Here is a 24560-nt window from a genome sequence, read left to right on the forward strand (position 1 = left end):
ACATATTTTTAATTACATTCTCATTAAATATTTTATATAAATGATTTAATAATAACAACTGAAAGTTTAATATATTATTTTTTTAAAAAAAGAAACAGAGGAAACAAATATAAAAAATATGCAATATTCTATATTTTGGATCAAATATAATTTCTAAAAACTGTCATATATTGTGAAATTAGTTGATTCACGTAACAAAATATATAAAAATATTCAAAATATTCAATCTAGTTTGTAACAGCTGTGGGACAAAACAAATAACTCAAATGAAGAAGAAATTCACTGTACTCTTTTTTTTTTTTTTTTCCAGCCATGGTATAAACTAGAAATGGAATTAATGTTTGCGTGAGGGGGAAGGGGTGGCATTTTTTTCTTTCGTGCTGTAGTTGGCACTGATACTGATACCAACTACTGTTATTATTCCTCCCGCCACCTCTCAGTCTCACCCCACCATCACGCTCTTCAATTCAATTCAATTCAATTCGTCGGTGTGACACCGACAAGGCAAAAGCAGAACAAAGTTCTCTCTCAACATTTCTCTCTTGGACGATAAGCTAGCAGAGAACATGAAATGGACCTCTCACCCACTCGCTATACCACCTTGTATCTCTACATGCTCTTTCTACACAAACATTTCTTCTCTGAACCGAAGGAGACAACAGGTTCTGTTGGACCCACATTTGAAACTCCACAAATTCCCCTGCCATTCCCACACTCTCTCACTCACCCTCCCCCCATGTGCTTCTTCTTCATCTTCTCTTTCATTCCATGTGAAGCAAGCATCTCACAAACCCAGGGACTGGCATAAAGGGTCCTAATCAAACTCCGACTGGACTGAGATTTCGAATTGATTGTCATTCTCCCTTGGATATGGACCCCCGTACTCGTATCGATCACGCGCTTTTTCAGCTCACCCCAACTCGCACCAGGTTCTGCAACTTCACATTTTCATACACACTAGGAAAGTTTGCTGCTAATTTGGTTATTTTGTTTCTACTTTGTGATTTTTTGTCCCTGAATCGTTGTCATTTCTGTGTTGAAGATGTGACCTCGTTGTTGTTGCTGGAGGTGTGAGTGAGAGCGTAGCTTCAGGGCTCTTAGAACCGTTTCTTGCTCATCTCAAGACCGCAAAGGATCAGATTTCGAAAGGTGGGTATTCTATTGTTCTTCGCCCTCCAGGTGCTCACGCTCCATGGTTCACCAAAGCCACCCTCCAGAGGTAATTCTTTATCCCTCAACTTTTTGCGTAGTTTTGTTGTTTGTACTTACATTGAGTGTTGATAATTAGATCATTAGTATCTAAGATGTTGAGAAATCCAAACTTTGGGGCTCATCAACGATTTTCACACAATTTTTGACTCTGAATGCTATGTTGTATAGTTATATATACTGTTAAAAATTTAACTGACAATGCAAATGCTGCTGAGCTTTTTGTAACTTAGAAGATAAGATGCACGAGCTTATTTATCTGTTTCAACAGGTTTGTGAGATTCGTAAGCACGCCAGAAGTATTAGAAAGGCTTGTGACAATAGAGAAAGAGATTGAGCAGATTGAAGGTTCTATTCAATCAAGTGAGAACAGCAGCGTGGGAGCTGAGGCAGAAGGTATTGGATATCCGAGATTGCAGCTGTATTTTCCAGATTTGATCAGTTTCCTTAAAGTTTAGTTTTTAATTTTCAATCCACTTCCTAGATGCAACTGCTCGTCTACTCATTCATAAAGACAAGTTGTTTATGCTGAATCTCCACTCTCAAATATTAACATTGTATCCATGAAATTAAATCAAATAATGACGGAGAACTTCACGTTCAAACTTTTCTTGTTTGATGCATTATATCAAAATGATTCATTTCCTGAACTGAAATTAATGGGTAATGTCTCGCATGCAGATTGGAACTCCAAAAGGTCAAATACTATCTCCAAGGTATGCATATGAGAATCTTGCTGAGGTTACCTTGGTAAATTTGGCTATGCATTGACCCTATGCCGCCTGGTGCATTTTAGCTGAAAGATGAACTTAATGGAACCAATCAAGTTGAATGTGAAGAAAATTCCAGGTAGAGGTAGTAGTTGAAGTTTGTGGTTTCTTGCAAAACTTTTTTTGTTCATTAAAATAAATCTAATTGTCCTGAAAAACATTTTTCTCTCTGGTTAATAATCAGGGTTCGCCTTCAACGTGTTTTGGATAATCGTAAAGCAATGCTTCGCAAAGAGCAAGCAATGGCATATGCTCGTGCTTTAGTTGCAGGATTTGACTTGGACTCCTTAGATGATCTCATATACTTTGCTGACACTTTTGGAGCATCTCGTTTAAGGTTCGCTAAAATATGAGTTAATAACTACGATCAATCAAAACTGTTCACCTGGAGCTGAAACTGTAATATATGGATTTACTAGAAAATATGACTGAAGAAATTTTAGACCTCATTAAAGTGTTACTACATTTAATTTCTTTTTTCTTACATGTTTCAAATTTTGATTTGTTATTTTTGTCACATAATCTCGTAACTTCTTGGGTATCCTATTAACTTAGTTTTGTTCCATAACTGATATGTTCTTTGGACATTTAGCTTACTTTTGCAGTCCATTTCCTTTACATTCACAAAACTGAAGTGAATGTAGAGGATGCATTTTTTTTTGCCCGGGGGGGGGGGGTGTCAGAGAGAATATTAAATGAGCGTAATTATGATGTATGGATCTCATACTCTGCTATATTCTCCCTAGCATTACCTCTCCGAATGCATGAATGCATAAATAGAGAGTACTCAATTTGATTTGGCATGACATAGCCTGGATGATACCTCTTCAGGAGCTCAACATATTGTCTCCTTCCCTTTTGGGTGGAAAGTCCAGATTTTTCAACTGCTTAGTGAACAAGTCTTGTTTTATGTAATGAAATCAAGCCTTGTGCACCTGTTATGGAGTTATTAGAAAAAAAAGTTGCAATAAAAATCTGGCAAATTTATCAGCAGGCATTATTTGTTGTCATGAGTTTAACTTGGCAAGGAAAGATAGCAGTAAACAATAAATGTAATTTTAATACACACAAAAGGGGGATGTTGTTAGGTTTTATTTGCTTTATAGAAGCTCTTAATAATTACCGTCTAAATAATAGAAAGTACTTTTGAATGATATTCAATGTTAAGTTCATCTTTGAATCTAATTCAGAATTGCACAAATCTATGCTCAAAGTTTGTTGATATTATCGGTTCTTTCTTGTTCTTTTTGGTATTTTGAATCAAGAGCGGAATATACTCAGATTGCTTGGTCCAGAGTCATGGACTGAAGGATTCAGAATTTTTTTTCCTCTGTCTTTACCACGTTCTGAAGCCCTTCACTTTATGCATGAAAATGCTTTCCAACTTTTGCTGTGTAATATTAATTTCTGCTTTGTTTAGGGAAGCATGCATTAATTTCCTAGAACTGTGCAAGCAGAAGAATGAAGATAGGCTCTGGATAGATGAGATAGCTGCAATGCAGGCACATTCACATCCAGAATTGCCATACTTGAGAACATCAGGAATTATACTAGCTGGTGAAGCTAATGATCCTGGTGGGAAGCAAAATGGCTTAGTTGATGCATCAGTCTCTGAGTCAACCCCAAGCCATGCAAGTCTGGACATTAATCAAGGTATCTTTTCTGTACTCCTTCCAAACTGGGTTCATAGCCAAGGTATCTTTTCTATACTCCTAATTGGGTTTGTAAAAATATATTATCTTAATGGTAATCTCCCTTATTTCAGTCTCTTTTCTTCATTCATAAACAAGAAAAGAATTCTTGGATTTTGGGAATGCTGAGAAATTATACATGCATTCCCTATAAATAGTGATTTTATGCATGGCTAACCCTAAATCAGACATGTGAAAATACCAGTTGGAGTTCATGAATGTGTTCCTAATTTTTTGAAAGTGTTTTTGAAAAGATCAAACATAAATCTTGTACAGATACCATAGGAGCATTTTGATAATTATTTATTGCTTTGAAAATATGCAGACAATGGCTTGCCAACGTCAGCTCAAACACACTTAACAGATGGAAGGACTCTAAGGCCAGTGCCATGGCCAAATCATCTTCCCCCGTATCACCATTTTCAGGGTCCTGTCTTTCAACAAATGCCACCTTATCCAGGCTATCTGTACCCTGGTATGCAGGTTCCCTCCTCATATTTTCCAGGAAATGTGCATTGGCCTCCAAACATGGAAGATTCCCATTCTGTCATTGACCAAGAGCTGGATGATCATCGGAATCGTAAAGAATCTAGTAAAAAGAAGAAACATTCCCAAGCACAGGACAATTCTGAAGAATATGAATCAACTGCCTCTGACAACTCTAGTTATGGGAGTGATTCAGAGAAACGAGCTAAACATGGAAAAAAGAAACTTGGAAAGAAGTCCTCAAGGAAGGTTGTTATCCGCAATATTAATTATATAACCTCTAATGGAGATGGTGAAAAGGGTAGTGTCTCAGAGGGGAGTTTGTCAAATAATGAAGAATACATCAATGGGGATTCCCTAAAGCATCAAGTAGAGGAAGCTCTAGATTCGTTGGAGAGAAGACACAAGTCAACCTCCCGTCATCACAAGAAAAGAGATAGGACAAAACTCCCTGGCAAGCAAAACGGTAGTGCTACTGGTCAGGAAACTAGAGCAGTAACTAAAGACAATGACAACTGGGGTGCTTTCCAGAGTCTTCTTTTGAGAGAAGAGGAGCCTACATCTGGTGCACAAAAGCATCCTTTACAGTTTGAGGACGAATATGCTGGGAATAAAAATTTTGAGCATGAAGGGTCATCTGCATTCCAATTAAAATCTGACAAAGTGACGAAAGCAGTTTCAAATGATTCCTTTATTGTGGCGGGTGGAAAATTTGACTGTGGGAATCAAACTCGTATTGAATACTATAAGGAAGGCAATGATGGATTTCCTATTGTGAAGAAAATAAATAGCACAGATGAGGAGTTTCTGTTTTCACAGAGAAATGAAGAATCAGGGAACTATACTTCTGTTCTACCTAGCTTTGGCACAGTGTCTTCCCTCACTAAATGCCATAAAGAAGAGGACTGGTTCATTGTCAGCCAGTCAGGTAAACCAGCAAATGAAGATAAAAACAAAGATTTTAGTATTTTCAAAGGGGATTCCATTTCATCATCAGCTACTGGCGGTTCTCATGCTGGAAACAACAACAAAGGTGTAGTGGCCGATGACTCTTTCATGATCCAATCTCGTTCATCAGAAAACCAGTTCAGTTCTCTATCAGCAGCACAAATGAGCTTGGATTCAGACATTATTTCTACGGAATTGGCAAACAGCAGGCAAGAAAGTTTGCAAAATAGGAATGAAAAAGTAAATGCCCATGAGCCAAATGATCTTTTTATGGTGCTTGATCGTGAAACAGCTGTGGAGCAGAGAGTGGGACCTTGGACTTTAGAGATGGACTATGAAAATGACATTTCGTCAAAAGAACAAAATAGCAAGTCTTTGAATGTTGAAGCAGATGAAAAGCAGCTGTCGAACACTAAGGGCACAGATACCAAAACTTCTGGAGTTCGAACTGGGAAAGTTTTGAGTAAAGAGATCAAGTCTAAAGCCCTAAATGGATCTCTTGGGAAGAGCAGATCTGATATCACATCAAGAAGCAAAGCATCCCCGGGAAGCAGAACCACAACAGTGAAGAGCAAATATGAAAAGGTAACTTACTAGTGTTCGGTTCTATTAATTTCCCTGAAACATTTAGTGAAACATGAATACTTTAAACATGTTATTATCAATTGGGATGTTTCGGTGCTTCTATCATATCCATAACCAACAATAGTGCTGGTCACCGTCTGCTAGTTTGTTGTGGAGGATAGCAAAATTCTTTATTGGCCCGAAGCTTTAACTAAGTGGTCTATAATTGCTACCCTTTTCATGTGAGGATCTAAACCAAGGTGTTCATTTTTTTTAATTTATTTATTTAAGTGGCATATAACTAACAAAGTTCTCATTTTGTTAATTGTGAAGTTTGACCATGGATTTTAAGAGTTGCGGGCAGTGTGTCCTCTTCTAGATTGCTTTGGATTTTGCCACCTCTTTTAAGGGGGCATACTTATCTCATTGCATCAAACTGCCGGATGTAACTTCACTAACCAATAGTGCTAATCATCGTTATCCGTGTCTGTGAAGGGGCTTCTTTGTTGCCTCCATTGTTCAGCATTAAATCACTTTTATATTACACCAGATACATGTGGAATACATTTTCCTTTCAAATGTTCTAAATCACTCAGATTTATTTCATTGTTGGATTAGAGCACCTTGCACCTTTCTGATTTTGTTCACTTCTATGCCCTCTTCCATTCATAGGAAGAAGAAAATAGAAAGAGAAGGGAGGAGCTAATGATTCAGCGCCAGAAAAGAATTGCCGAAAGAAGTTCTAAGACGGGAACAGGAAATAAGACTTCCTTAACTTCAGTAAAGAATGAGAAGCCTAATCATCCATCTACGGAGGAAATGAAGAAATTGCACAAACCAGTCCTCAGGAATTCAACTATTGAGCGCCTTGCTGCTGCTCGAGTAAGTCAGAAGGCTTCACTGCCTCGAGCAAAATCTGGTACAACAAAGAAACCTCCCTCGAAGGCAAATGGGCTTCCTCCAAAAAAGACTGCTAGTGCAGAAAAGAAAAAACTGGGTCCCAAAGAAGTCAAATCTTTGAATAAAAAAGATGACAAGAAGCACCAAAATGGAGTCCTTCCTTCTGGCACTAATGCTCAGACTCCACATGACATTGAAGGTGAATTAGTGTTGCCATCAAAACATAGTGCTACCCAATCTGTTGAACCAAATGATTTCAATGTTGGATTAAAAGACATTACAGAGATACCCAGGACTTCTACAGAGAACAATGCAGGACATTTGATTTCAGAAAGAGATTCCATGCTTGAAAACTCTATGCCAAATCAAGGTCGCACATTTGGAACAAATCTGTCAAAAGTTGAAGTACTGGACAAGATATCTTCAGCTCCTAGAGAAGATAAACCAGAAAATGCTGCTGATGTGATCATAAATCCTAAAGCAGCATCACTGGACAATGCTATAACTGTGTCTTCTGTGGATTCCAAGGTCTATCATGAATCACATGAAAATTCTCCTGCCTCAACTAAAATATCTGGGATAGAAATTTCCACCCCTCCACCTACTGGTGGCTTGATGTCAGAACCGGTCCATTCCCGGAAGAAATGGAACAGTGGTGAGGATTCTTCTAAAGCTGCAAAAGGGTTTCGTAAGCTTCTTTTCTTTGGGACAAAAAGTTGAGATACCTCTGTAGACTGATGTTGTGAAAATTTGTTTATGACAAGCAACTGAAGAGTTCTGATTACTTAGAAGCCCTTGTTACCCGTTCTTTGGGCTACTCAACTACCGGTGTGAAGACAGTTTCTTCATAAGAAATGGTCATCAATATCATATTGAAGATTGTAGCTATTTTACTGCTTGCCAGACATAACAATAAGCTGTCATGTGCAGGGATTTGTTTGTAATGTAACTTATATGGCATATCCTCTGAAGAAAAGGTCACGCAGGCAATCGTTACTTTGTACGGGGCTGATTCTCTTTTGTGAATGCCAGAAGCTGTAACGTTCGTTCTGCATTCAGATTTCATATTAAGGTTCTTTTGTTTTTTTTTTTTTCAATTTAAATTGGGAAGATTTTTTTTTTTTTCAATTTTTGATGTTGGGGGTTTTTTGTAATGAAGCTTCATTCTGTGCATTCAAGGAACATGTGCTTGATTATCCATCACAATATGAAATAAAATTTTATACCTTAAATTTATGTTATTGCAAGCCTTATATTTTATACTGTATAGGGGACAAACATAAAAATTATAAATTCTTTTGTCAGTTATTCATTTGTTATTATGTTCTGCAGTATAAACAAACCAATGCGTTGGTAACGCATCTGCCTGAACATAGCTCTGCGCTCAAAAATCATGTCTCACATGTAGACATGATCAGAGACACATATAAACCAAACTCAGTATCATTATTTATTAATTATTATCAACATAAAATGGGATTTGGATCCTCTAGTTAATTCAGATTTCATATGAAGCATGAAATTGAATGTGGTGGACAATGTTGTTAATTTGTTGAATTATAATTTCACCTCAACACAAATTAATGGCATTAATCACATGTCAGCATATTTAACAGTGTTGCTATCATTTTATCATCTTTCTAAGCATATTAAAAAAAATAAACGAACTAACGTTATAGACAGGATAAATTAAAGGGATTTGAGCAACAACAAAAAAACAGACTATAAAGACATGTATCAAAACATGTTAATACTATAAGAATCAATAATTATGGTTTTTCAAAATTAAACTAAGGGATAAACATGTCTTCTAATTTCAAGTAGTTTTTTCTCCCTAAAACGTTACCATTTCTTTCAAAAATTCAAATTCAACATTGGCATGCATGTCAATGATACACACACATGTCGGTCGTTAATCATTCTTTGTACAAAACTTATCATCAAGCTTATCATCAATCATTCTTACCAAGTCAAGGGAAGAAAAATCATGTGTCTAAAACTTGAAAACGTCGGTCATCAATCTTTTCATATCAAAAGAAGAAAACAAATTAACTATAGATTTAGACAAGCTAAACAAACCTCAATCATTAGAATGATGAGTATTGCTTTTTTGGATTTGATAGCAAATCTAAATTAATCTTTTGTCATTGAAGAGTTGATTGATGCTTTGATAAAATTTCCAGTATTTCTCAAGGTAATTTCCTCATAAAAATATTTATATTTTATGCAAAATATAGAGAATCATTAGGATGATAAGTATTACTTTTTTGGATTTGATAGCAAATCTAAATTAATCTTTGTTATTAAAGAGTTGATTGATGACATGCTTTGATAAAAATCACAGTATTTCTCAAGGTAATTTCCTCATAAAAATATTTATATTTTATACAAAATATAGAGAATCAGTAATTATTTAATTAAAACAATTTCATGAACATTACCTAAAAAAACTATGTCATTATTTATACATGGAAAAGGTCAATAAATTTACATAATAGTCCAAAAGAAAAATTTTAGTGAGGACCCTTCACCCAATTTAATTTCAATCAAAACCCTTAAAATTTTAAAATTTCACCGCACATATGGGAAACTAAAATGAAATTAAAGAACCAACTAAAATAACTTTATTATTTTCGGTGAAATTAGACACATGAATAATTCTTGTAAGGAACATGAATAAATGACGTAAGTGAAATTCACAACTCTTGTTAATAGCTTAATACCATTATGAATTTACAACCCTCATTCTACTTGTTCATTTTTCATACATTAAATATTCATTTTTCATATACTAGTTGTTTATATGCCCAATTTTATTTGTTTATATTCATAGTGGTATTATGCTATTATGAAAGTTGTAAATTCTACCTACGTCAGTTGTTCATTTTCCATGTATCACTTGTTTATTTTTCATATGTCACTTATTCATTTTTCATATATTAATTGTTCATATCATTGGGGACAATAAAGTCATTTCAATCAATTCTTTAATTTCATTTTAATCCCTCACGTGTACAATGAAATTTCAGAATTTTAGGGGTGACTTTGACTGAAATTAAATTGGGCTAAGAGGTCCTTACTGAATTTTTCCTAGTCCAAAAGAAACTATAAAATCATAAAAGGTAAATAAATAAATTCTTTTATAAAAATTATTAGAATCTGGTTTAGTTGGTACTACATGCATATGCTTTCAGTTAATATTATGGATTAAAAAAGTCGAATGAATTTGGGTAGAACTAGCTAGGGGTGACCAAAATATAAAAAAATGCGCACTAATTCCATGCAATTTTCTCCAATGTAAGATTGCATTTGCTTCTCCTCAATCATATGTGACCGCCCTGTAATTACTATACTTGTGTCTTTTGTGGACATGGAAATACATGTAAATATATAAAAGTAATCAAAATACATATTATGAGATCAAATGTATAAAATCTTTCATTAATGTCTATCAAATCACAAATCTTTCTAAATAAAGAATAGAATTATAAGTTAACTAAGATTTGGCACGAAGCAACAGCATGTGGCCCAGTTGAGTAAGATTGAATATTCAGATACATTAAAAGAATGTAAACTCTTGTCTGACGAGCAAAACATTCCCATCTCTTCTAAAATTTCCCCGGAAACCATTAATTGGGATTAACCTACAATTGAATCTATCAAAAAACACCAAATGATCACCCAAGTCTTCGACCTCCACCCATTGGACTCCATCATTTCTAGTTCTATCCAACTTCGACACTCTCAATCCTTTTACATTAGATAGAGTAGGAGGGTCCAATACAGAACCAGTAATATCAAATCGCTTCACAAGCAGCATTACTTCTCCAAAAACTACATCATGGGCGAAACGAATAACTTCTCCACCATCAACATAATACTGGTTGTTCCTAAATCTAGGAATAAAGTAGTTATTGATTTTTCGTTTGGGGTCAAGCGCAACAAATTTTTGAGCTCTAGGAGCATTATTCATATCAGACTTGTCCAGTAGGTCAAGAAGATTATAAATTTCTATACCATTTAATTTACTGATACTGATTTATCAGCTGAAACGTATAATAAGTTGCCAATGATGACTACATCTAAGAAGTTTCTACCACTTCCGTCTCTTATCAAACTCCATGACTTATTTGTCATCTTACAAAAAATAATGCTAGAACGAGCCAGACCTACAATAAAGATTGAGTTGTTATGGCAATTATTATAGGGTGCAGAGGAAGCCACTATTTTTGTAATACGTGGAATGTGACTATGATCACTTGTTTTTAATGATAAGATAACCCTAGCACTTGACACTTGGTTGAAGAAGAAGAAGAGTCAGTCTAGTGAATCCTTATTAGTTATAGCTTCAGTCATCATCAACCAACCATTGATTGTACCAAGAACGGTTTGCCATTTGGGATATAGGCGGCTAGGGCGAAGGACTCTTTCAGCATTTACCTCAAAGAAGCAAGGAATCTGATTTTCCTTTTTTGACAGTGTTAGGGCATAGCACGAGTAATGGAATCTGAAGAATAGGATGACGTTGTTGGTTTATGATGGCGTTGCCGAGCATTGCTTGCCAATATGAACAAACTAGACCGAATTTTAAGAAGTCCTTGAGGCCCAATCTTCCCAAAATTGATTCTGCAATGTCTTGCATGAGATGCTCCCAATTTTCACTTTGTTTCTTGCTTTTTGACGTTGTTTATCTGAATCTCCATAATAATCTGATGAAAAGAATCAAAAAATAAAAGAGAAAAGTACCTTTGATTTGCAAATAGTATGAACACCTCAATCTATCTCACAAGTCTATCTTATGTTTTTATGTATCTGATTTGAGATTATGATCTTTGAATGATCTTGTTAGCTTTTTCATATTATAATATATTATTTTATTTATTTATAGATATGTAATAATTAAGTAAATAATAATTGATTGATGGATAAAGAAAGAAAAAAATTAATTATTTAGCCCTTGTAATTTTGCTTCAGTTGTAATTCAATCCCTAAATGTTGACAAACTGTTGTAACAGCACCCTCGCAGAGGTCTTTTAGAACCTCTCTAGACTCGAACCCTCAACCTCTACTACCTTAAGAAAGTGAGGCTAAATCTGGTATTATTGAGTCAATACTTGAACTTTGACACCATGCAACGCAGTCTTTACAGTTTTAATCATTTAAAATATTGGTCCTTATATTTTAAAAATAAAATTTTTAAAAATAAAATTATATTGACATTTAGAGACTAATATTTTAAATTACTAAAAGTTTTAATTTTTTATAGAGATTAAAATTTAAAATAATTTTAAACTTTATAATTTTATTTTTTAAATATATGGACTAATATTTTAAATAGTTAAAACTATAGGGACTGAGTTACATCGAATTAAAGTTTAAAAACTGAGTTACAATTGAGTCGAAAAGGATTGAGTTATAGCAAGTTAAAATTCAAGAATTGACTTACAACTGAGTTAAAATTACAAAGATCAAATTGTAACACTCTCAATTTTATAAAAAATAAATACCTTTTTAAAAATAAACCCATCAAGTTTACAAACAATGACATCTCAATAAACAATCCAAACTTTCAAGCCTACATACCATTTCCACAACTAATTCCAAAATCAACTATATGGAAAAATACTTTAATAAATATAATTTGGCTCACCCTACAATTCAGTAAAACTCTTTTAAAATAATTTTAGAAGGTCCAATATACCAAATTTTTAAAATGTTCCAAAACCAACAAAATAATAAATTAAATATGCAATCCTAAGTCATAGGAATAAATGAAGTAAAATGAATATGTGCAATACAAGACAAATGAACTATCTTTTGACTCTTTAGTGCCTTCTCCTGTGCTCTATCAAAACTCTTACCTAAAGAGTATAGAGCTAACATATGAAATCTAACATTTTAATAACAAATAGATATTCTAACCTACACAAAAAACCAGTGCAACTCATTTCACAACCCACATAGATAAGTATTTTCACATGCAATTTCATTTTGCAAACTAATTTCAAAATCATGAGAATGCAATTTTCACAACTAATAATAAAGTTTATTTATTTAAAACAATCAAAATAACTAGTGATGCAAACCCTAACACATCCTTATAGCACACACTATTTACCTTATACTGTTAGCTAGAGCCTAGAGTGAGGATACATTTGAATAAAAGTACATTACCTTTAAAACTAGACTCTACCTCCTTAAAAGGAGGTGTCCAAAATTCCACAATTCTCAAATCAAGAAAAGGGGCTCTAACAGAGAACCATCCACCGTGCATTGAGTAAAGGTGTACCACATTGTATTAATCAAGTCATAATTTTCCATTACATCCATTGTAGATCACAATATCTTTGCTTACACTCCTTACAAGTACATCACATTTATAAGATCTCCAAATATACAAGTATGCTTGAAAAGAGAAACACATATCTCTTATGCAATTTTAAATATTTACAAGCATGCTTGAAAGGACTCGAGTAACACATATAACCATTTTTAATCAAATTCGAACCCAAGACACTAGCATGCTTGGAAAAAAAAATCAAAATAATAAGTATATACATTTCAAGAAAATACACAAGTATGCTAAAAATGTTTAAATAGATACTCAAGTTCAAATGCAAGCCACCAAACAAGCCTTCATGAACATAGTCATTCCCAGTACAATCATTCATATATATATATATATATATATAATAATAATAATAATAATAATAATAATAATAATAATAAATCAATAGCTTTGCCCCCTGTGTACTCAAAAAAAAAAAAAAATCAATAGCTACCCATCAGTATGAAAGAATACATCATCGTTACCTTTTCTAAAGCAAAAACAACATTTGAAAAACTCAAATGTTACTCTACAAATTAATAATAATAAATATGTTTTATGAATACGTTTCAATGATTTATTTTATTTATAAAATTAACTTAATGATTCTCAACACTCCCTAATTAATCTCTAAACTACTATATCCCTAACCTAAATTAATTTCTATAAATTTTTATCCCCCATTTTCTCTTTTATAAATTTTGAAAATGAACTCTTTATATTCAAATTGTCCCAAAAGTCTCTAACTCTACCTCTAAAATTTGTCTTCTAAATTCTCAATTTATATATATGTGTGTGTAACTATAATCATTATTTTCAGCTTATTTATAAATATATCAAAAGTAATCCATATAAATTATTAATCTAATATCCTTAGCTCTTTCAAGGACTAAATAATCTATTGGGAACGCCTGAAAAGTTTAAAATCCATCAAACTCTAAATTTTTTTCCCATTTTAGAATCCAAAAGTACCAAAAAGAAAATAATAGAGGGAACTTGATCACTTAACTAATTTTTAAAAGCCTCAGAATAAGTAGTTAAGATTCTTAGAACACAATAGCATCCAGGAAAGCTCCCACACTAACTCCCTCTTCCTCACTCAACCTATCTCTCCTCGTAGACACTGTTGCGGCGCTCTGGAAAAGTCACGATCTCTCCGCGGGAAGTGGTAAAGTATATCCTATTGAATCAAACAGCGTGGGCCACACTATTTGATTCTATCATATTTTACTTTAAATTTTTCTTTCGTGTGTGTGTACACTATTTGATTCTATCATATTTTACTTTAATTTTTTTTTCGTGTGTGTGTGTGTGTTACGAAATTTATTCGTTGCACACGCATATAAATTTTTTAAAGATTCTAAAAATCTAAAATAGGCTAAATTTATACCTTCCGCTTAAAATATAATTTCCTTCTAATATTTAAATAATATGCAACATTGAAACACTATATTTAATGCTTTTATTTCATCTCATCCAATCTTATTATTTTTTTTCTTTTTCTAAAATTTGTATCTCTACAAGTTTAAATTCCTCTTGAGTAAATTGTCTTTGCTCAACTAATTACCTGATACATTCTAATTACTAAGGAATTTCATTCAATATTACTAAAATCTTAAAATAAAAAGTAGGACATTATACAAATGATTAATTTTCTCTTAAATGAATCTCATGAAAGGGAGCTGACATGGTTGTGTTGTTGCATCAGTAGCATTCTTTGGTTTGGAGTTGTGTTACGAGTTAGCATACGAAATTAATTTTTTTAAATAATTCAAATAAAATAAAGAAAACGTCCTTTGGTTTTTCTCAAATTCAAGGATTTTTGAATTAAAACCTGCAGATTCAAATATATTATTTAGGAAAAATCGGGCATAAAGACCAAAAAGATCAAACATTTGGCCAAAAGGACCCAACTTTAAATATGCATTGCAGATTTTTGGAATCTGCGATTGAGCTTAAGAAATCTAAAATTAATCAGGTAGAACTGCAATGCACCTTCAAAATTATTTCGGTTCTTTTCAAACTAATTCTATTTTAGTATCTAAAAAATTAATATTAAGGATTCATTATTTGTTGGGATATCCAAATTAATTGAACCGTAGATTTTATTTTATAAATATAAGGAGCAGGCTGGACCAATAGTAAAAAATATCTTTTCCGACATAGCAAAAGTAATGGGTAAACCATGATTAATAGTGACTGGACACCTCACATATGTTCAGAAAATAAAATTTCAAATTTTGAAAATGCATCACAACATATTATAGTATACATTGATTGATTGAAAGGAAGATGGGGCTGCAATAAGCTCCGGAACTCATACATTTTTTTTTTCTTTTGATTAGTGAGAATTTGAATATCATATTTGAAATATATGGACTTAAATAGTCTTCAAATGTCAATTATTTAAAAATAACTCTCCAAAAATTTTAATTAAGTATAAAATATTTAAATTTATATTTAAGTTTAGAATAAAATATAATGATTTCCCCTCTTTTTTACCTTAATTATAGAGACCTCTTATTTGTTTTAAAAACTTACACTTTAGTCCAATTTTTAATACCGTTAGGAATATTTCATTAAAGATTATAAAATACTTAATTTTTTAATTTTTAATTATGTTAAAAATTTTAAAATTACTAATTTTTCCTTATAATATAATTTTCTATTTTCCCTTCCAATTTTTAAAAAATTTAAATAATTAAGCATATGGATATTTAAATAGATAATTTAAATTTTATGTTAAAATTAATGAGATTTTAAAAAAATAAACATAAATTATATTAAATAATTTATTATATTAAATTCTTATTTTATTTTTGACCCAAAAATCCTTATTTCATTAAAAAAATTTAATTGCATGTTTGAAATATTATTTTAACCGGTTTATCTATTTAGTGTTTTTTTAAAAGACTAAATAAATACCTTTAAAAAAATGAAAAAATATAAGTTAAAAAGTAAAAAAACATATGCATTAATTTTTTTGGGCAATTTGAATAATTTTTAGATCATATGTATATTTAAAAAAAATAACTTTGGATCATTGTACTTTTTCAAATTTTGTTATAGATTGCTACACTTTTTTTATATTATAAATCCTTACACTTTTATTTTTTAATATTCTATATTTTTATAATGCCACTTTTAGAAGAATCTAAAACATAAAAAAAAAGCACAAAAAGTTATAACAAAACTCGAATAAAGTGTGAAGATTTAAAATTATATTTTTCCTTTAAAGAGAGACTATTTTGGTCTAATAAATGTAACTTAATGGTTAATTAATGATTAAATGGATGTGAATAAAATTTTAAAAATAGAGGAAGTGTTTGTGTTTTGTAGCTATTCATGCTATGAAAGGTTCATATGGGTTTCCAAAATAATCATGGTAAAGTAGAAGGGAAGTTAGAGTATTTTACTCTTAAATTTAATTCAATTTTATCCTTTTTTCTTTTTTTGCTAACAAAATGTTTACCCAAAAAAGTCTATCCATATATCATTTGCATATCTTTTAGGGAGACTAATAGTTAGGTCCTATAACACTAAATTAATTATGATTAAGTCATCAACAAATTTTTTTGAAAAATTAGTTGAAAAATCAATCCAAGTAATTACAAATTTTAAAGTTTCAATTGTAAATAAGTATTTAAATATCAAATATAACTTTTAGATCATAATTGAAATTTTTGTTTGTAACTTTTTGAATTGATATTCACAATTTATTTTGTAGAAAATATTGTTGAGGATCTACTTATCATTAATTTTATATTTTGAGACTTAATTGTCATTCTCTCTATCTTTTATCTATTATTTTATATTTAATTCACGTACAAATACTTACGATTAAATTTTTTTAAAACAATTAACTACATTTTGGCTACTTGTGAATTTGAAAAAAATTACATTAACTTTTTATCTTTTGTTTTAAATTTCTTCTGTATTCAAGAGAGTTGTTAAGATTGGCTATGATAATGTGTTCTAATTTAATTTTTTTAATAATTAATAATCATTAAGCTTCTATAAATATTGTGAACACTATATGTTAATCCTTTTTTATTTAAATCAAAAATAAAAATAAAAGGAGAATAAATAAATATCATAATTAAATATTATATTTTTTAAAGTCCTGTCCTTATTTAAAGGGTTTAGAACTAGGCTTGTGAGCCATTTTTTTTTAAAAAAATAAATCTTACCATTATAACATTATAAATTAATTAAAATATTCTAAAAATCAAAATGAATAAAGCAAATCTAAATTCTCAATTATAGCACAATCATAAGTCAAGCTTTTGTGTACTAATCATTCGAGCACTACAAAAAAAAGTGAGGAGCAAATTTCTCCATGAATAATATATATTTCTCACTAAATAAAAATTAGCAAGGGATTTTGTCCCTCATAATTTCATAAAAAAAGGCTTGTTAATTTTACTGATGAAATATATTCTCTCACAAATTTTGCAAGGGAATCAATCCCTCACTAAATATGTTTATATTTAAAAATAGCCACCTAGATCCATTAATAATATAAAAAAAATTGAGTATTCAGGCTAAACCTTTTTAGGTTTGAGTTTAGTTCAAATTTCTTTTGGTCTATTTAGGTAGCTCGAACAAGGTTGAGGTAAAAAAAATTTTCTAAACTCTTAAGTTCAATCCTAAAATTTGTTGAGCTTATTCGGATTGGTCCATTCCAATTATTGACTTTATACCTAATGTCACATTACCCAACAAAAATATAAATTTTTAAAAATATTTTTCATTCAATACTCAATTTGTAAAAGAATATTAAAGAGAGAAAATATAATGAGAAGGATAAAATTAGAAAAATATTATTAATGAAGCTTCATTTGTCATTAATATTGAAAAAGTATTTTCATTGGCCAAAAGTCAGTCAAGAATTTATTTAACAAAAATCAGTTTAATAATAATCAATTGTTGTACAAAACTTATATTTAGATATATTTTTTTAAAAGTTCATTTAATATATTAAAAGTTATTTAAATTATATATAATGAAAGGTGCTTTTGAATGTATTATTATTAAAGAAGATATTATTTTTATAACTTATAATATCTATTATGCAAATGCTTTATTTTAGAAATGTTTGAAAATAAATGTGATAAAAATTTGAAATAAAAAAATTTGATATTTTAAATAACAAGAATGAAAAACATAAAGTTTGGTATATTTAACAAAAATATAATATAATAAGAGAGAGGAGACGGAGATAGAAAAATAAGTAATTTGGAAGACAGATAGTGCTCTATGCGCCTCCAATGTATCAATTGGCGTTCAAAAAAATAATATAAGAAAGAGAGAGAATCATGAAAATAGTATGAGTGTTAATTAGTAAAATTAATAAATTTAATCCCTCACGTGATAAACTAGTCTTTTTAATCAAAATGCGGAGGCATTGAGTATTGGCCATTAAAAACAATTCTAATTTTTTGGAATTAAGAGCCATCAAGCTTTCATAGCTCAGTTGGTTAGAGCACCCGTTTAGTAAGCGGGAGGTCTTGAGTTCGACTCTCAATGAAAGCAATTTATTTTACTTCACACTTGTGCTCATTTCGCCATGTCATACTGACACGCGCTTGCTTTCCAGAAAATCTGGTTTACCAAGACATTTGTGAAGCTACAACTTCGATGCACACATTCTGCTTGAACTGAGAATTCACAAAATTGCAGGCACGTAATTCCACGTTCTCAGCATCAATTTGGCAGCCATATTTGTTTCTGAACAGTCTTCGTATCAGTTGTAGCTGCTGCAATTCACCACATCTTGAGACTGTAAGTATATCACACTTGCTATGGCTTCCGTCACCTTCACAGGCAAGTTTTGTCCACAGTTGCAGTAATAATACTGTTAGAATTTTGAGCTTGTGAGAAAATGATGATTCATGAATGAAGTGATGAGAACTATATAACTTGAAATTAGTAGACAGTTTCTTGTGCGGATAACTATGTTCGCAAATATCAGCAAGATTGGCGGTGATGCATTCATAGAAGTTCTCAATATGATCACATGCAGCCACTTGACACTCGTGCTTGTAAAGTTGCTCAACCTAAATTTGAAGGGCTGATCAAAATTTGTTTTTCTGATAGGGTGCTATTCAAAACTTAATTTTAATTGTTACCTAATCAGTTTCTGACATTTGTGGTATTGGTATTGAATAGAGACGCATGTAATTAAATGGATAAGTTTTATTTGTCAAGGATATATATATATATATATATATATGTTTCATTTATAAATGACATTATAGTAATATAATCTTAAGAGATCATTCTTATCATATGTAATTGAGCCAATGTTTAGAAGTTGAAATTGCTAGCTTAATATCAAAATTAGCTTCAGAAAGCTCTAAACATGTTCCTCACTTTATCATTTAAAAAGTGGGCAAAAAGAAGAAGAAATAGGTTAAAATTATTTAGGAGTTTTATTTATTTTTTTTACTTTTCTTTTCTTTAGATATCAAAAGTCAAGAAAACCTTCAGGTGAAGAGAGATAGAAATAAAAGTTTGGTCAGATGAGACGCTATCACTCACTAAGCTTTAATAAGTCTTACTTAACATGTGAGACTTATCAAATTTTTATTTCAACCTCCCTCTCCTATAAACTACTCCCTTTGGTTTTATTTATAGAAGGAAGAGAGAAGAATTTTTTATCTTATTTATAAGTCATATTATAAATTTTTATTATAATTTTTTTACCTTTCATTAAATATTGAAAAGAAAAAATAAGTTGTTAAAATATGTATGTTTAATGAGGGCAAAGTTAAGAATTTATTAAATATTCAGACAAAGTTAATGAGCTTTAATTTTTTTCTTAATTTTAATAAAATATGTGAAAAATAATTTATAAATGAAATTAGAGAAGTATCTGTCACTATCTACTCTCTCTCTCTCATAAAGGTCAAATGATAATATTAATAATAAAAAGTCTTACAAATCAAAATAAAGTAAAAAGTGACAAAAAAAGAGTCTTCTGCTCATAAAAAAAAAAATTGAAATACTTAAGTGTGTGTTTGGATACGCTCAGAGTTGATTTTTTTAGTCAAAAAATTGATTTTTAGAGTTGGTATCCAAACACATGAAAAACCATTGAATTGATTTTTTTGGTTAAAATTGATTTTTCTCAGGCAATCCGAGCTTCTGCGTAAAATTGATCAAAAAGCATTGGAGAAATTACAAAGAAAGACCAAGAAAAAATTATAAAAGAGGCCCAAAGTTTAATAAAAATAAAAATAATAATATATTTTACTTCTTAAATAAAATGTAATTTCCTTTACGATAATTTATACAACTAAAATTAATTATGAATAAATTATTTAAATATCTTTAATTATATTAAAATTAATTTTAAAAAATAATATTCAAGTAAATTATATTATAACATCATTAATTATGATTAAAATTTATTATTTAATTAATTATTTTTATAATTTATTATATTTAATTGAAATTTAAATGGGCACTAAATTGTTGGAGAAAGCCAAGTGAGATGCTATTGGCGTTTCCTGCAACTCCACTCAGGAAAAGCACCCTGATGATGTAGATCAGAAGTTGCCAAACTAATAACCTGAATGTTGAGAGATGTCAAACAACAGACAAAGTCAACCTAGTTAATTCGCCAAATTCATTTTTCAAAGTTTTAACTCCAAACCTATATATGTTTTAAACATTATAATATTCTTCATGGTAACCATGATCACGATTCACAGTCAGTATTTAATATATTAGTCTGGGGAAAATCCGCTTTTACTTTGACAATATAAAAATAATGTAATATTTGTTAAATAAAAAAAATGAAAAAAAAGAAGCGCACATATTATATTTTCCTTTTAAAAATATATTTTTGTATAACAAACATTATCTAAAGGGAGAATTTCAATAGAATATCATGGATGAGAGTTCTTTATCAACGAGGCTCAAAAAAGTTCAAAAATACTTTGTAAGAATGTTGATCTGAAATGAAATAAATTATTACCTAAAATGATTGAAATATCCTTTTGCAAAAGAAAGAAAGAAAGGCAGTTGATTGAATGACTTACTAATTAAGTAATTTTATTTATTAATTTCACAACAAAACTTGTTAACTACTTAATTCTAGTTGTTAATCTATGACTCCCGAAACTCAACTACTTTATTATTAATTTTTTAACTTTATTTGTTAATTATACAATAATATTTATCAATTTCACAACTTGACTTGTTAATATTATGACAATACTTCAATCCATTGATATGAAAAGTAATTAAATTATTTGTTAATTGTGTAACTTTACTTATTAATTTCTCAATAGCACTAATTAATTGCCTACTGTCACTTCTTAAATAACACTTGATATCTTACTTGTTCAAAACATCAAACTTGTAACAAATTCATTACTTGTGAAATTATTGTCTTAAATTGTGAACTATATAATATTACTTGTTAACCTAATAGCATTACTTGATAATGTGTGTCATCACTTTCCAATTTACATTTCATCTCTAATTACAAATGAGCAATCATCAAATACATTTCATCTCTAATTGCATTTCAGTACAAGGAAGTTTTGCTGTCAACTTAAATGCCATATCTAATTACAAAAGAGAGAATATAAAAAGGGCACATACTTCGACAACGCAATTGCCTTTTCTTCCAGGCTGACTTGATATTTGAAATTAATGAAAGGGCTACTGCAAATTTTGAATTAGATGAATGGTCCACTAGCCACATAAAACAAGTCAAATCTTAAGGCAGATAGTTCATCCTACAGGATAATCATTCACAAGATTGATATATATGATACTTATTACAATAACATTAATTGTATGATATTGAAATAGATTCTTGAACTAGATCTTGCAAAGATTTACATTTAAGTTATTTATTTAATATCACTTGTTAACTTCCTATATCAGACTTGTTAATTTTCTAGGTTTGTTTATCACTATGCTTCATATTTACAAACCAGCAAACCCAACTCATTAATCTCTTATACCAGTGTTGTTAATTTCCAAGGTTTATTTGTTATTATACTTCATATAATTTACAAACCAACAAACCCACATTTTATTCAACATTGCTTGTTAATCTCTTATATCAGTGTTGTTTATTTGCTAAGTTTACTTGTTATTAAGCTTCATACAACTTACAAATCAAAAACCAGCTGACATATATGTTGTTAAACTAGGTGTCTTCTCAACAACTCGATGACTTATCAAAATCATAACAGAGAAGCCGGTGTCGGTTAATAAACATCACTGTAACCAATTTACCCATAATCTAGCTCTGCATGTTCATTTTTATCGAAGCCTCCCCTATTGTACATGAATGAGTTTTACTCGCATTGAAATTTTCAATACAAAACAAGAATGAGAGAAAATTTGAGCCGGAAAAAGAAGTCTCAGCAATAATAAGTAATTCTTTCTGGGATATAGCTATGTCGTTTGGTCTAGCTATTTCAACACTTGAGTGAGAAGGAGGGTAGAATTGTAGACAGAGGAGAGCGTTTAAGCAAATCTTCAAAGCCAGTTAACATTAATGTATGTGTCCGTGAAAATTTATAAAAAAAAAAAAGGACTATAATCAAATGAAGGCAATTTTAATATGTGGAATCTATTGATTGCAGTGCAGTCAATGTGATTTTGATTCTGAATATATCATTTCAAATTAGTGAGTTTATCCACATTTAATGTGAAAACACAGATACTTGTGGGACCAGTTGCAACCCACCGTATTCAGCTTAAGTCTGACGAACGCTCTATGGAGCCTAACATAAGGAGGAAATGAAGAATCATACCTTTGGAAGAACAAAATCCAGTTTTGCCAGCTACATTTTCAAGAAAAAAGATAATCGTTTTCTATCAGATCTCTGCTCCATCTTTGCTATTTTGACCCGTCCTCGGACCGTCGGCACCTGAACAGAGCTTTCTGTCGAGAATCACTGGTCCGAGATCCAAGCCCATGTTTCTCGCTTAGTAACTTGAGTCCCTACATTATCAGTCTTTGTAAAGGGAAGGAATGTGGGTCTTTTTTTTTTTTTTTTTTTTTTGGGTGAAGGAATGTGGCTCTTTTGATCATTGAGATTGATTTTAGTCTTCCTAGATTAAAGTGAAAATTCAGATTTTAATGAGTTTCATTTGTGATTATGTCACATTCCTAATTTTGTATTGAAATTCTCCCTTATCTAAATTCCTTTTGATTTCAACTTTTTTATAATTAACGCACTTTTGGTATGAACCTCATGTCATTATTACCTGGATATAAAATATATGTGTGTGTGTGCGTGTAGTTGTCTCATGAATGTTTACCTTTCATTCCAATCTAATATTAAAATTTGAATATTTTAGTTGGCCCAAAAAAAAGTGAAGATTTCAATAATGTAGAGAAGATTCAAAAAACTGTGTCATGAATTGCTATGCAAACTAAAAATACTAAAATAGCATACCTCACATGCACATGTAAATACTCTATTCAAACTATAATATAAGTTATTGTTAATTAATTTATATTTTTTAAAAAAGTGGTAGAAAATTTAAAATCTTGATTAGTTTTAATTTCATGCTTTATTATCATATCCTTGAGAATAATAAATATAATATTTAACATATTCAAAACACTCTCGTTAATTACTCAATAAAGTAAATATATAACTAAAAAAAATTAGTGTTTTATATTTTAAATCAAGTAAAATTTTTAAAAAATGACTTATATATAGCTTAGAGGGAAGATAAATTAAAAGAATGCTTCTAGAATGTTCAAGAGAAAAAAAGAGGAGAAAATCAGAAAACAAATGTTATAAGGCGTCAACAAGAAGCTAGAGCAAAAGGAGAAAGGATCAATGCTAGAGATACATTAGAGAGACAGCTATACACATAGATAAATTAATATCACGTGGATGTTCTAATAATAGGTATCCACAAAAGCAATACAATATGAGTTTTATTGGTCACTAACTTGACAATTAACATTATCAGTAAATACAACATAATTAAACACTATTTTTGTGACTTCTTTTGTCGATCCCCATATTTCAAACTCTTTCACATTACATCACAATCTTTTGTTTTTGTTTTTTTTTTTAAAACACCATACTGTAAAATCGTTACAGGTTAAATTTGAGTGCATCTAATTCTCTCTTTTTTAAAAAAATTGTTTATCTTTTTTTGAAAATAATGTTAATTCTCATACTGTATTGATTTTAGATGACAAAAAATACATATAATATAGTTTGGGGAAAATAGTATATAAAGACGATCATAGAATCTTATATATATATATATATATATAATAAACTTTTTCAAATCACACTTAAAAAAAAAAACAGAGAGAGGATCATATAAAAATAATAATATGAAAATAGAATATAATCCTGTGACGGACACATAAGGGAGAGGCGTGGGATGAGTCTGCTTTAATGAGAAGAATAAGGGAAAGGGAGTAAATGAAGACTTTTAATGATTGTGGAAACTGGAAGCGTCGTTTGTGTATTGCGACATTTCACTTATTTTCCTTCCTTCCTTCCTTCCCAATCCATTTATGCCATCACCCTCTCCCACCCACCCCTTGTATCATCATACATCCAACCAATTTTTTAAAACTGCTCTCATAGATTTTTTTTTTTTGAAAGAATGATATGCAGAAACATGAGCAAAAATAAAAAATAGATTATCATTAAA

The 24560-nt window shown here is 30.6% G+C and overlaps 1 protein-coding gene and 1 non-coding gene across 2 annotated transcripts; both read left to right on the forward strand.

The window, feature by feature from the left end:
• Positions 1–594: 594 nt before the first annotated feature.
• LOC129313632 (COP1-interacting protein 7) lies at positions 595–7804 on the forward strand. Its single transcript, XM_054956897.1, has 9 exons — positions 595–929; positions 1043–1219; positions 1481–1605; positions 1891–1925; positions 2006–2058; positions 2164–2316; positions 3400–3632; positions 3996–5689; positions 6341–7804. The coding sequence occupies exons 1-9, from the start codon at positions 871–873 to the stop codon at positions 7286–7288; spliced, it is 3477 nt and encodes a 1158-aa protein (XP_054812872.1). The 5' UTR covers positions 595–870; the 3' UTR covers positions 7289–7804.
• A 10553-nt stretch (positions 7805–18357) lies between these two features.
• TRNAT-AGU (transfer RNA threonine (anticodon AGU)) lies at positions 18358–18431 on the forward strand. Its single transcript has one exon. It is a non-coding gene; the product is annotated as a tRNA-Thr (tRNA).
• Positions 18432–24560: the final 6129 nt, after the last annotated feature.

This window comes from Prosopis cineraria, unplaced genomic scaffold (assembly GCF_029017545.1).
Source record: "Prosopis cineraria cultivar Desert tree isolate PC_DT_omini unplaced genomic scaffold, ASM2901754v1 PC6, whole genome shotgun sequence".
Lineage (NCBI taxonomy): Eukaryota > Viridiplantae > Streptophyta > Magnoliopsida > Fabales > Fabaceae > Prosopis > Prosopis cineraria.